The following is a 13577-nucleotide window of genomic DNA, read 5'->3' as shown; positions in this document are numbered from 1 at the left end:
TGGTTGCTGTTTCTAGTAGCTTTAATTTTTATGGTCGATTTATATTATAACTTAAGACATAAATAAATAATTTTTCTCTATGTTCTTAGTTGGTTTTTGCCATTGAGTCATGATTCTTGCTTAAGTTTGTTATTAATTATTTCAAGATTCTATCAACTCACATTTTATCTTATAAGGTTGAGATCAGTAAATCTATTCTTCACAAGCCAGTTATTTTTTATTGAAGAATTTTGATTCTAAGGCGTTACGCAATCTTTGGGCGTGACGAGTATCGATTGAAAACAACTAACTGTTGTGATGGCGTTAAGAAAGGATACATTGTTAAATAACATAATTATATATGCTTAATTCAAAGATACCAAAAATACGAAGTACCGATTTTTTGCCCAAGTTAGCAAGGATATTTAGCACAACATAACAAACAGCCTAGTTTAATAAACTATATACAACATACATGCAAAATTAATAACATGAAGAAATTATTTTTTTCCAAAGGGGAGCCAACAGCTCTCTAGATCAGCATATGGTTGAGGGTTTATATTTCGATAGATTCCACTAGCAGAGCAACGATATCTTTGGTTTAAAAACTTTTACCACTTTGATTGTATTTGTATGTGACATCTATAACACGTGCAAGATTGAGAATGCGATTAAGAATCTCCCTAGGGACGTGAGTTGGTTTGAGAATTCCTTTATTCACATCCTTCCACGCTATTTCAACCATTTCTTGGAATTTGTCCATTAGCTCTTCTGTTAATACGCCATAATCTCTCATGTAACACTCAATTCTTGTGGAAATTTGGCCTTTACTCTTCTCAACCTAAAATATAAATAATAAAGCAGGTTTAAATATGTAATCAATAGTATGGTTATATTTAGCTTGTCAACACAATTAAAATGATCTTGTTTTGTCTAATACAGATATACCTCGTAGCTTGCTATGTTATCAACAACGCGACATAATGTAGCATTTGTTTCAAGAATTTTTGGCTTCTTTGACAACCACTCAAAATCTTCCTCGATGGCAGATTTCATACCCAAGCAGGACGTTGTTGTGAGCAAGTAATATGTGCTAGTAGCTAAAGCATTGTTAAGATATTGAGAAACATGTGGCATATAACCTTTGATGAACCATATTTTTTCGACATAATAGCTTCTCACAACTTCTTTCATCTATTCAACATCAAAAAATGTGTTTGATTACTTTGTTATTCATTGAATACTGCAATTGTAAAAGAGATAGTACACAAGAGTAAGAGACATAAATGAAATTTATTAGAAGTAAGCATGAGTGGTACGTACCCTTTCTTTTGCATAGTGGACAACAGAGGATCGGCCATCCTTGGACAACTCTTTTTCATAATCCTCGTATAGATCTAGAAGAGCTTTGTAGCTAAGTTTCAGGTAATTTGGGAGCTGATCAATTTGATTAATGTCCCACCTATATTTTAAAATAAAAAATTAAAAATAATAGACTAAGATATAATAAATAATACAGTAATAAGTTTCTCAACTCAGCAAAAGACTACTTTTAGACAATTTTATGTAATTTTCTCATGTTGCGCCAGAAAAAAACGCATGGTGATTGACTTGTACGAGTCCCGACTTACAGAAAAAGTGAAAATTCACTGTCACTCAGGTTGGTCTTAAATTAAAGAAATGTGAAAATAATTCACTGTCATTCTTAATCACTGCAAACAAAATTCTTTTGGTTTCTAGTAATTGTTTTTATTAATTAGTAATAAAATTGTAAAGTATTAGATTCATATTCATACCTTTGTATGGCATCAGTGTAAATGTCAAGTTCTTTCACGCTGTCACTAGCATTGAAAGTGTCATATACTATTGAAATCATTGCTATAGTCTTGGCAAGCATAATACGAGCTTGAGAATATTGAGGTTCAAAGTAAACTCCTACCGTCCAAAAGTGACACTCAACTATTCTATCTTTAGTATACGGAAGTGTTGTCATGAAATTCAAGTCTTTCCACCACCTGCAAAATGCACAATAATTAATAGTTATCAGAGTAGAGAAATCATTATTTTTTCTTTGTTTTATCTCAAAGCATTTCCCTATATACCTTGATATTTCCCCGAGTTCTTTTTTGTACAACATTTGAAGTAAATTGAAATCCAATTTGGCAAATAGTAGTAACACATCATTTTTCGATTCATCCTCCTCATAGATAGAAATATAGTAGCGTGTCTCGGCTCTTGGTATGCCCTTTTGTAAAGATTGCTCAAGGGCATGTGTAACTTGTTTTTTCAGAGCGGACTTCAAATCATGTTGAGCTGCAGACTGAAGGTGTGTCGTAGTGAAAGCAAGTGTTTCGTCTAAAATACATTCACAATGAGTCCTCATATGTGAAGCTTCATATAAGCACAACATGCCCAAAATATCGGTACTAAGACTCCTCCTGAATTGCCCATAGCCATATTGGAATTTTTTAAAAATATCTGATTTGAAATCAACAAACAAGATTAGCTAGCCTTCCTTGTAATGGACATGTAAGCTAGCTTCAAATACAACTATGTTTCAGTCGCAAGCAAGTTATTAGTCAGTTATGTAAATCCTCATTCATCATGTCCCTCCATTTGAGTTAAATTCAAATAAAATAAAAAAATACTACAAATTCACCAAATTTTCACATAGAAGAAAGATGCACTCGATTCATAATAATATTGAACTTAATTACCTGGTGAGATATTGTAACAATGTTGTCTCAGCATTCGAAATTGAAGGGCACAAGTGTACAAGTCATTGTACTCATGACCTTCAAAGTTTGGATCTTCTTTATAAATCTGATCCAACATGTCTTCTATTTGTTTCTCAAAATGATAAGCTATGCCAAGGCGTTCAATAATGTCTATTAGATTCAATTTCTCAGATATTGTTCTTCCACATGCTAATAACATACTTCTCGTTTTTTCCTTCATAGTTTCAATCTCTTGAACATGCTTTTCTGCAACCTATAATGTATACGAAAATGTTTAAAATCTAGTCATATACTACATAGTAATTAGTAAAACACCAAACAAATTCCTTATCTTACAAACACAGACCAAAGGCAGATTCAATATGGCTTTTAGCATTGAAGTAGTTGTACTATAAAATTATGGGTTCTTATCAAATATTTATTATATTAATTAGTAAATTTTTACCTAGATATCTATGTTTCCTAGAAAATATTGAGTTCGAAATGAGCCTATTGCATTAGTTAGGAGTAAAAGACAAGGTTTATTTTCTCCATTCCAATTAAGGTGACGTAGTATGGTTCGAAACATAATTTAAGAAAGAAATAAAGATTTTTAAAATTTATGATCTTAAATATATTTTAATAATTGTGTAGCTATAACTTTTTGAAACTTATGATCTCAAATAGATTATGGATCATATTTGTATACCTATAAAATCTTCTCATTAATAAAATAAAAAGTTTCTAGTTATATCATTTCAAAAAATAGAAATATATTATTTTTTTTGAAAGAAAAGAATAATGAGATAATGTGAGTAGTAAGAGTGTGTTTGGTATGAAAAAATATATTTAATATGAATTCATTTCCCTGTAATTTCAATTAAATGACTTCCATAAATAAGGAAAATATTTTTCGAAACTCTTCAAAATACACCCCCACTACCCCCACTACCCCGATCCACTCTCGACATCCCCGTCGCTAACCTACCTAGGCCCACCCAAGCACACCCCCTATCCAACCTCCCCAGACCTCGCCAGTACCCCTACCCCCCAGCCAACCACCTTCATCCTTTGCCTTCAACTTTGAACCATGGAACCCCCCCTCCCGACTCCCCCGACTCTTTGAGCCCCTCTCCCGCACCCACTCAGTCCGTCCCTATAGGGTTTGCCTAGAATATGTTTATATATAAATGCTCTTATAGTATTTTCTGCTTACTATCCAAACACGAAAGAAAATAAGATCTCTTATATTTCCTTGCAGGAAATTTTTCTTTAGTAGCAAACACATCCTAAATATACCTTATTGTCAACAGCGAATGAAAGGAAACTATCACCCCAAAGACATGGAGATAAATTGGGAATGGGGTGAAGTGTTTCTTCTGGGTAGTGCAGTAGAGTATTAGTCACTGCAGCTAAGGCCATTAATTTCTAGAGTATAAGATCTTAGCTGGGCTTTTTATATATTTGACCTTTAATTGGTGCTAGAAAAGTCACTTGGAAGCTAATTAAGAGTATTGGAGAGGGAAGTGGAAGAGTGGAAGTTAGTATTATAATAGTGAGATATAGTAGCCTCTATATATAACTATGAAAACAGCTATCTTTAACTTCAAATTCTTGTAAAGTTGTAGTACTATCCTTTAGGATTATTGCAGCCATTGCACGTATTTAATTTCCTCCATTGACGTCTCTCTCATGGAAATAGAGCCACTTGTGACTTGACTTTTCTTCCCTCTTATTTTCCTCCATTGACATCTCTCATGGAAATAGAGCCGTCACTTGTGACTTTGACTCTTCTTCCCTCTTATTTTCCTATGTTTCTCTTCTTGATAAATGATAACTGTGTTGGAATTTGGATTTTAAAATGTTATGAGTGATTGCAATATTCGTAGCATGTGAGTTAATTGGAATATTTTCTTAATCTCTTTTTTTTTTTTTTTTGTGTGTGCGCGCGCGCATAGATTTTATGTATTATTGTTCAAGTTTTACATCAAGTAACTCAAATTGAAATTGTTCGAACTTCAACTGGTGGACGAGTGAAGAATTAATTATGAAACACTAGCCGTACTGGTACTAATAATTGAATATACACACCACATTCTTTTTTACCTTAGATTAAATAAAGGTACGATAAATGCTATTCACATGTGTATTTACCATCTTGAGAAACTAAAGTATTTTTCATGACACTAATAGCATGTTTGGTGAAAAAATCACTTTATTTTGAAAAATATTTTTCGAAAAAATACTTTTGGAGAGAAACAATTTATATTTGGCTAATCAATCTGAAAAATACATTTGAGCAGTAACTTGTGTTTGACCAAACTTTTTAAAAAATATTTTAAGTATCAATTTACAAATAAGGACATGAATAAATTACTTAATAATTAATATTATAAGCAAGTACATAATCTCCAAAATTTGTTATTAAAAATAATAATTAAATATTCACCCCAAATTCACTATATATTAAAAAGTTATCCTAAAATAATCAAAAATTATATTTATGTCCAAACAAAACTCTAATTTTCAAATATTAGTTTGGTTTATCAATTTGTACTTTGCATATGTGGGGGAAGTCTGAAAATATGTGTTCAAATGGGTCCCACTTTAGATACTATGCATCTGTCGTAAATCCCCCAAAATTACCTTTGTTCACTAAATTGTGGGTCCCACGTTTTTGTACTATGCATTTGTGGAGAGAAAGTAGGTTTTGAAAATACCTCAAATGTTTCCTTTATTTACAAAATTATGTGATGACAGTTAATGTAATAATAACGAAAAATAGGGGTAAATATATAATGATGGAAACTGGCATGTCGACACAGACGTTTTTGCTTCACCTGTTTCTACCGTGCTACTTATATAGGAGAAAGTATTTGGTAAACCACTTTTAGTACAAATTGAAGAAGATTAAAGATAGCACCATACGAATGTCGAGCCTATAGGAAAATAACACACGAAAATTAACAATAACACTGCTATAATATTATTTGTAAGCAGGTACACGAATTGATTTGAGTTGTGCTGGGCACTGTCCTAAGAAATTATTTTAGCAGTGTAAAATATTTTCTGTAACATTACTCAAATCTATAAAAGTTTTAAGACATGCTGAATATATAATTTAAATTTTTTTTTTTTTTATCTTAGCCACAAACAACTTAATACAATCAACACAAGCCGTAGGAATCAATTCCATATGATAAAGCTAGGTACTTTAACAAACGTAAAAAAGTTAACCCTAGGCCCACACCTCGGAATTCGATAAAATTATCAAAATCCGAATACTCATTCAACCACGAGTCCAACCATATCAAAATTACTCAATTCCAATCCCAACTCGACCTTCAAATCCTCAAATTACACTTTATGAAGTTTATACAATTTTCTCAAATATTTCCAACCCAAAACACTAATTAAATGATAAAAATAATGATAGATTTGTGTATAACAACCAAATCTGAGTTAGAATCACTTACCCCAACCAATTCCTTGAAAATCCCTCCAAGAATCGCCCAAATCCGAGGTCTCTAGCTCAAAATATGAGAAATGGGTTCAAACCCTCATTTTTGATATTTTAATAATCTACCCAGTGATTACACAACGCGATCGCGGAATTTTCTTCGCGATCGCGAAGAACAAATTCTTCAGTAGCCAAAATCCTGCTACGCGAACGCACACTCCAAGTCGTGAGCGTAGTGACTAATTTTCGTGACCTACGCGATCGCGGATAGCCTCACGCAATCGCGATGAACAACGCATGGGAATCCTAGGCCTCCCCTTCCTCCTTCGCGAACCCTCGCCACCCACGCGATCGCGTAATACAACTCCCTCAAGGCTTCGCGATCGCAGCCTTAACCACACGATCGCATAGAACAAAATCCAACCCGCCAAACCTTACCCTACGCGATCGCGTCCCTATCCTCGCGATCATGTAAGAGGAAACTAGAGGCACAAGCATCAACGAACTTCAACAACTCTCCTAAGTCAAATTTCAATCCGTTAACCATCCGAAATCCACCCGAGGCCCCCAGGACCTCAATCAAACATACCAACAAGTCCTGAAACATCATACGAACTCGCTCGAAGACTCAAATCACATCAAATAACACCAAAATCACGAATCGCACGTCGATTCAAGCCTAATGAACTTACGAACTTCTAACTTCCAAAACTAATGCTGAAACATACCTAACCAACTCCGATTGACATCAAATTTTGCACACCAGTCATAAATGACACACCAGACCTATTCCAATTTCCGAAACCAAAATCCAATCCCGGTAACCAAAAAGTCAACTCTCGGTCAAACTTCTCAACTCTCCAAAATTCTATTTTCCAACTTCCGCCAAGCCAAAATCACCTACGAACCTCCAAATCAATATCTTGACACACTCCTAAGTCCAAAATCATCCTACGGAGCTATCAGAACCATCAAAACTCTATTCCGCAGTCATTCACACATAAGTCAACATTCAGTCAACTCTTTTAACCTAAGCTTTCAACCTTGGGACTAAGTGTCCCAACTCATTTCGAAACATCTCCGGAACCAAACCAACCACCTCGGCGAGTCACATAACAACAAATGAGCACAGTATAAGCAATAAATGGGGGAATGAGGATATAATACTCAAAATGACCGACCGGGTCATTACATTCTCCCCCTTTTAAACAAATGTTCGTCCTTGAACGGGTCTAGAATCATACATGGAGTATCAAATAGGCGTGGATATAGGCTCCGCACAATAAAACCTAACCCAGCTCGTTAGGTAATCCAATTAATAATAAACCAGTTTAAATAATATTTATTAAGAAAAGAAATGATAATACATCTGAACTATTATACAAAGATTTTTCTAAGGACTGGTAGTACAAAACATGAGCTTCTAAGATTTAGAATTTACAAAATTGGTATGAAATAAAGTACATCATCTGTTTGAACTATACAGGAACAAATTAAAATTCTAAAGCTACCAAGATCAAGAAGCAGCTATGACCGAAATGCGAGTACATCTTCATATCCAGCTCCCGCCGTACGCAGCTACATCAACATCCAACATCTGCACGCAAGGTGTAGAAGTGTAGTATGAGTACAACTGACCTCATGTACTCAATTAGTAACAAACCTAACCTTATGTTGAAAATAGTGACGAGATGGGACAAGGGTCAGAGTCCAACTCCATTAACCAGCAACAGTCATAACAATAATAATAAAATGGTACATAAAAATAACTCAGAGGTAAGATGCTCAACTCGTTCACAGTTACGGAAAGATAGGCATGATTTTCAAGTATAACAGTAAATCCCAAATCTTTGGCCGAAAACACCAAAATAATATGAATAAGTTTAAAAACTGTGATTTTCCCCAAAACCTTTCAACAATAAACAAGATGTTTCGTTTTCAAATAGCATGAGGAAAATACATCTCTATACCTACATGTCATTAAATAAGTGAAATCATGAATGTCACCAAAATCGGGTAGCATGAGAAAATGCATCTTTATGCTTGTATCTCAAGTACGCATGTCAACTGAAATGCATCTCAATGATGAGCTCATGTACTCACACTCTCAGAGTGCTGGATCTCACTGTCTCGTATTTTCACTCATCATGCTCAATACTCATCACACTATGTCACTCGGCACTGTATATGGCAGATCTAGCCCAAATATAAATGACAACTCGCGCACAGTCACTCAGAACTATATATGGCCAATCCGGCCCAGGGAAGATCCATCCCATATATATATATATATATATAAAACGAACATTCAGTCACTCAATACTGTACATGGCCAATCCAGCCGATGGAAGATCCATCTCTCAATATTAATAATTAGGCAAGATCCATGTCGAGGGAAGATCCATCTCTCAATATTAATAATTAGGCAAGATCTATGTCCAGGGAAGATCCATCCCTCAATATAAATAATTAGGCAAGATCCATGCCCAGGGAAGATCCATCCCTCAATATAAATAATTAGGCAAGATACATGCCCAGGGAAGATCCATCCCTTAATATAAATATCAACTGCGCTCATTGTGGGTGTGCAGACTCCGGAGGGTCTTCTTCAACCCAAGCGCTATAATGAGCCAAATCCAAGCACAAATCAATAAAACATGTTGCAACGTGCAACCCGATTCCATAAATATCACTCACAATCAGGCCCCCGACCTCACTCAGTCATCAATCTCTCTAGTCTCTCGGGCTCACAATGACATGAAACTAGCCCAAAATGATGATATGATGTATCAATAAATAGCAACAGAGACTGAGATATGATATACAATGAATGAACATGGCTGAGTACGAAATCAAAATTTAAACATATAATTCGACAACAGAAATGACCTCAGTGGGCCCCAATAATACTAGCATTTGCCTAAACATGATGTCTAACATGAGTCACAGCTCAGTTTCTATAACAAATGGAAAATACAAGTTAATTGACTACACAGGTCTACAGAATTGATTGGGTCACAATTACTACGGTGCACGCCCGCACGCCCGTCACCTAGCATGTGCGTCACCTCCAAGCAAATCACATAACACACATAATCAGGGTTCATACCCTTAGCTCCAAGTTTAGAAGTGTTACTTACCTCGAACAAGCCAAATTGAATACCGAGCAAGCCAAGAGATGCTCCAAAAATACCATCCTGCACGTACTGACCGCCGAACGGCTCGAAACTAGCCAAAAGCAACTCAAATACATCAAATAAAGTCTAAGAAAACAATTCAAATTGGTGTGTATATATATATAATAACGGATATTCAGTCACTCAGTACTGTACATGGCCAATCCAGCCCAGGAAAGATCCACCCCTCAATATTAATAATTAGGCAAGACCCATATCCATGGAAGATCCATCCCTCAATATAAATAATTAGGCATGATCCATGCCCAAGGAAGATCCATCCCTCAATATAAATGATTAGGCAAGATCCATGCCCAGGGAAGATCCATCCCTTAATATAAATATCATCTGCGCTCACTATGGGTATGCAGATTCCGGAGGGGCTTCTTCAACCCATGCACTATAATGAGTCAAATCCAAGCATAAATAAATAAAATATGTTACGGCGTGCAACCCGATTCCATAAATATCACTCACAATCAGGCCCCCGACCTCACTCAATCATCAATCTCTCTAGTCTCTCGGGCTCACAATGTCATGAAACTAGCCCAAAATGATGATATGATGTATCGATAAATAGAAACAGAGAATGAGATATGATATGCAATGAATGAATATGGCTGAGTACGAAATCACAATTTAAACATATAATTCGACAACAGAAATGACCTCAGTGGGCCCCAATAATACTAGCATTTGCCTAAGCATGATTTCTAATATGAGTCACGACTTAGTTTCTCTAACAAATGGAAAATACACGTTAATTGACTACACAACTCTAAGGAATTGATTGGGTCACAATTATTACGGTGCACGCCCGCACGCCCGTCACCTAGCATGTGCGTCACCTCCAAGCAAATCACATAACACGTATAATCAGGGTTCATACCCTCAGCTCCAAGTTTAGAAGTGTTACTTACCTGGAACAAGCCAAATCCAATGCAGATCAAGCCAAACAATGCTCCAAAAATGCTATTCCGCACGTACCGAACGTTGAACGACTCGAAACTAGCCAAAAGCAACTCAAATACATCAAATAGAGTTTAAGGAAACAATTCCAATTAATAGAGGTCGAATCTTTACTCAAAAGCCCGAAATCAACAAAAAATTAAACCAGGGGCTGCACATCGGAACTCGATAAAACTTATAAAATCCGACAACCCATTCAATCACGAATCCAACCATACTAGTTTCACTCAAATCCGACTCTGAATCGACATTCAAATCTCAAAAATTTATTTTATGAAACTATAGACAATTCCTCTGATTTATCTTTAAAAATCAATAATCCAATGCCCAAAACAAAGATTAATACATGAAATATAATCACAAGTGTGTCAAGAATACTTACCCAAGTCATGTGGAAACATTCCTCTCCAAAGTCGCCCAAACCGAGCTCCAAAATCCGAAAGTGTGTATAAAACGACCAAAACCTCAATTATAGCTACTGCCCAGGTTTGTTCGCACCTGCGATCCTACTAGCTGCTTCTGAGGCATCTTATTTGCAACTAGAACCTCACATCTGCGGAGTCCACTGTCCAATTGACCCCCTCGCACCTGCGGAAAAATTTTGCTTCTGCGATTTCGAGGGTGCGGAACAAATCCTGCTTCTGCGTCCTTCATGCCCGGCTGCCTATTCCGCTCATGCGATGGGCTGCTTGCTTCTGTGGAGTCTCTTCTGCGACCAAGCTTCCGCAAAAGCGGTTGCACCAACAACCCAAAAATTCCACCAGCTTCAACAAGGCTTCAATCGATCCGAACCTAGTCCGAAACTCACCTGAGCCACTCGGGACCTCGTCCGAATATACCAATAAGTCCCGTAACATAACATGGACTTACTCGAGGTTTCAAATTACATCAAACAATGTCGAAATGATGAATCTCACCTCAATTCAAACTTGAATGAACTTTGAACTTTCAACTTACAAAACTCGCACCGAAACATATCAAATCAACTCGGAATAAATCCAAATTTTGCATACAAGTCCCAAATGACATAGAAAAGCTATTCCAATTCCCGAAACCACAATCCTAGTCTGGTATCCCCAAAGTCAACTCCCGGTCAAACTTATGAACTTTCCAAACCTTCAAATTTCCAACTTTCGCCAATTAGCGCTGAAACCTTTTAGAAATATCCAAATGCAAATCCAGGCATACATCCGAGTCCAAAATCACTATCCGTACATAACAGAACCATAAAATCTCCAATCCGAGGTCAAACACTAAAAAGTCAAACTTGGTTGACTTCTTCAACTTAAAGCTCAAATCATGAAATTCATTCTTTCAAATCGATTTCGATTAACCTGAAAACCCAAAACCGACGATTCACACAAGTTATAATACATCATACGGAGCTACTCATGCTCTCAAACTATAGAGCAGAATGCAAATTCTCAAAATGACTGATCGGGTCATTACACCGCATCTCTCGCTCGGTCTCCCAAGCAGCCTCCTCGACTGGCTGACCTCTCTACTGCACATTCACTGAAGTCATGTTCTTTGACCTTAACTTTCGAACATGCCGATCTAGAATGTCCACCGGCTCCATATCATAAGTCAAATATCTATTTAACTGAACCGTGCTGAAGTCTAAAACATGAGACAAATCGCCGAAATACTTATGGAGCATGAAAATATAAAATACTGGATGAACACTCGATAGATTAGGCAGCTATGCAAGCTTGTAAGCCACCTATCCAATCCTCTCAAGCACCTAAAAAGGCAAATATACCGATGGCTCAACTTGTCCTTCTTCCTGAAACTCATAACACCATTCATGAGTGAAAATATAAGCAACACCTTCTCTTCACCATGTAAGCAACATCATGAACCTTCCGATCGGTGTAACTCTTCTATCTAAACTGTGTCGTGCGAAGCCGATCCGGAATCAACTTAACTTTATCCAAAGCATCCTGAACCAAGTCAGTAGCCAATAGCCTAGCCTTACCCGGTTCAAACCAACCAACTAGAGACCGCCATCATTGTCACTCCCTGAAGCCATGTGACCAGCGCTCGGTACTCTACCAGACCCGAGTGAACTATCTCATAAATTAATACTCATCTATATGCCTAATGGGGGAATGCGAAAGCCTCTTCAAATATAACCATTTTAAAAAATAAAATAAAACATGAATAATGTCTTTAAGTAAATATTTCATTTAAACGAAAACTTCATAAAAATAAAAAGAAAGTTTCATTCATACATGCCATATGAGTAACAATAGAATTACAACTCAAAAATGAATACTACTATTGTATATGGAATCTTTATGACACAGAATGAAATAATAAACCAAGGCATAAACCTGGTAGCTCAAAAGAATAATAATACAACAAAGTCCTCCACGAATACAAGTGTGGAGTCTCACCAAAAAGTGTCAACAAAAAATATAGAGCTGTCCTACCCACGCGGCCCAAGCTGCTCAGGTTCAGTCCCTGAAAAAAGAAATAAAAATGTGGCCAAAAGGCCTAAGCTGCACATGCCTAGTACGAATCATGAATTACTTCCCAAAAAAAAAAAATAGGACAAGAGTTAAGAAGGTATAATATATGCAATAACAATTGATATAAGAAGGAGGAATTTATATCAATTAACAATTTTAAAAATACAATAAAATAATAAGGTAAAACATATTTCAAAGTCTTCCTTTAGTATTAATATTTACAAAATCATGTTAGATTTTTCATTTACCGGGAGCACTATACCATCACCGACACGGAAGAAAGTCAACTAGGTTATGTACCTAGCGGTAAGTATCATATACCCTACTTGCTCAGATCGTCTCATCGTTGTGCCGCAAGAATCGACTCAGCCATGCTAATAAAGTAGCACAATAGTACCCCCTCATGGGAAGTATTCTACCGTAGTTCCCAACCATAAGGTAGGTTCTACGCCTACACCGACATGTGTAGTTTCATGACCTAATCAACTATTTGAGAATAACTAAATCTAAGATATTTCACAACTCATGTATTTTCATTTCAAAAATACTGCAAGTGCTATTCCTCCTTCATTTAGTTTTAAAATTTAAATAAAATATTTCAAGAAAATAATAACCATAAAACTTAAATCTTTTATGATGCAAGAAGTGGTACAATCCCAACTCCCTCGTCCCCACAAGCTAGAACTCACATTTAGAAGTTCTATTTAATCGTATTTAGATATGAGTTAGGAGAAAGGCTCCGAGGGTAGTAAGTTTCAACATACCTCAAATTGCTTCCAACCTTACCCCAAATGATCCAATA

General features: G+C 36.2%; 1 protein-coding gene across 1 annotated transcript; it reads right to left on the bottom strand.

The window, feature by feature from the left end:
* Window positions 1-403: 403 nt before the first annotated feature.
* Window positions 404-4258, bottom strand: LOC104091864 (vetispiradiene synthase 3-like). Its single transcript, XM_018769356.3, has 7 exons — window positions 3996-4258; window positions 2697-2970; window positions 2082-2457; window positions 1776-1994; window positions 1303-1441; window positions 928-1173; window positions 404-820 (listed from the first exon to the last, which is right to left on the bottom strand). The coding sequence occupies exons 1-7, from the start codon at window positions 4116-4118 to the stop codon at window positions 581-583; spliced, it is 1617 nt and encodes a 538-aa protein (XP_018624872.1). The 5' UTR covers window positions 4119-4258; the 3' UTR covers window positions 404-580.
* Window positions 4259-13577: the final 9319 nt, after the last annotated feature.

The sequence above is a fragment of the Nicotiana tomentosiformis genome, chromosome 1, assembly GCF_000390325.3.
Source record: "Nicotiana tomentosiformis chromosome 1, ASM39032v3, whole genome shotgun sequence".
In the NCBI taxonomy this organism is placed as follows: Eukaryota; Viridiplantae; Streptophyta; class Magnoliopsida; order Solanales; family Solanaceae; genus Nicotiana; species Nicotiana tomentosiformis.
The sequence above is the reverse complement of the archived record's forward strand: the minus strand, read 5'-3'. Positions and strand labels throughout refer to the sequence as shown.

Bases quoted from the DNA above. Each gene is read 5' to 3' on its own strand.
- LOC104091864 (XM_018769356.3), bottom strand. From the start codon at position 4,118: ATGGCCTTAGCTGCAGTGACTAATACTCTACTGCACTACCCAGAAGAA. The intron at 2,458-2,696 runs GTAATTAAGTTC...ATTTCAAATCAG, and splicing joins TTGTTACAATATCTCACCAG to ATATTTTTAAAAAATTCCAA. The intron at 1,442-1,775 runs GTATGAATATGA...TTTAAAATATAG, and splicing joins TACACTGATGCCATACAAAG to GTGGGACATTAATCAAATTG.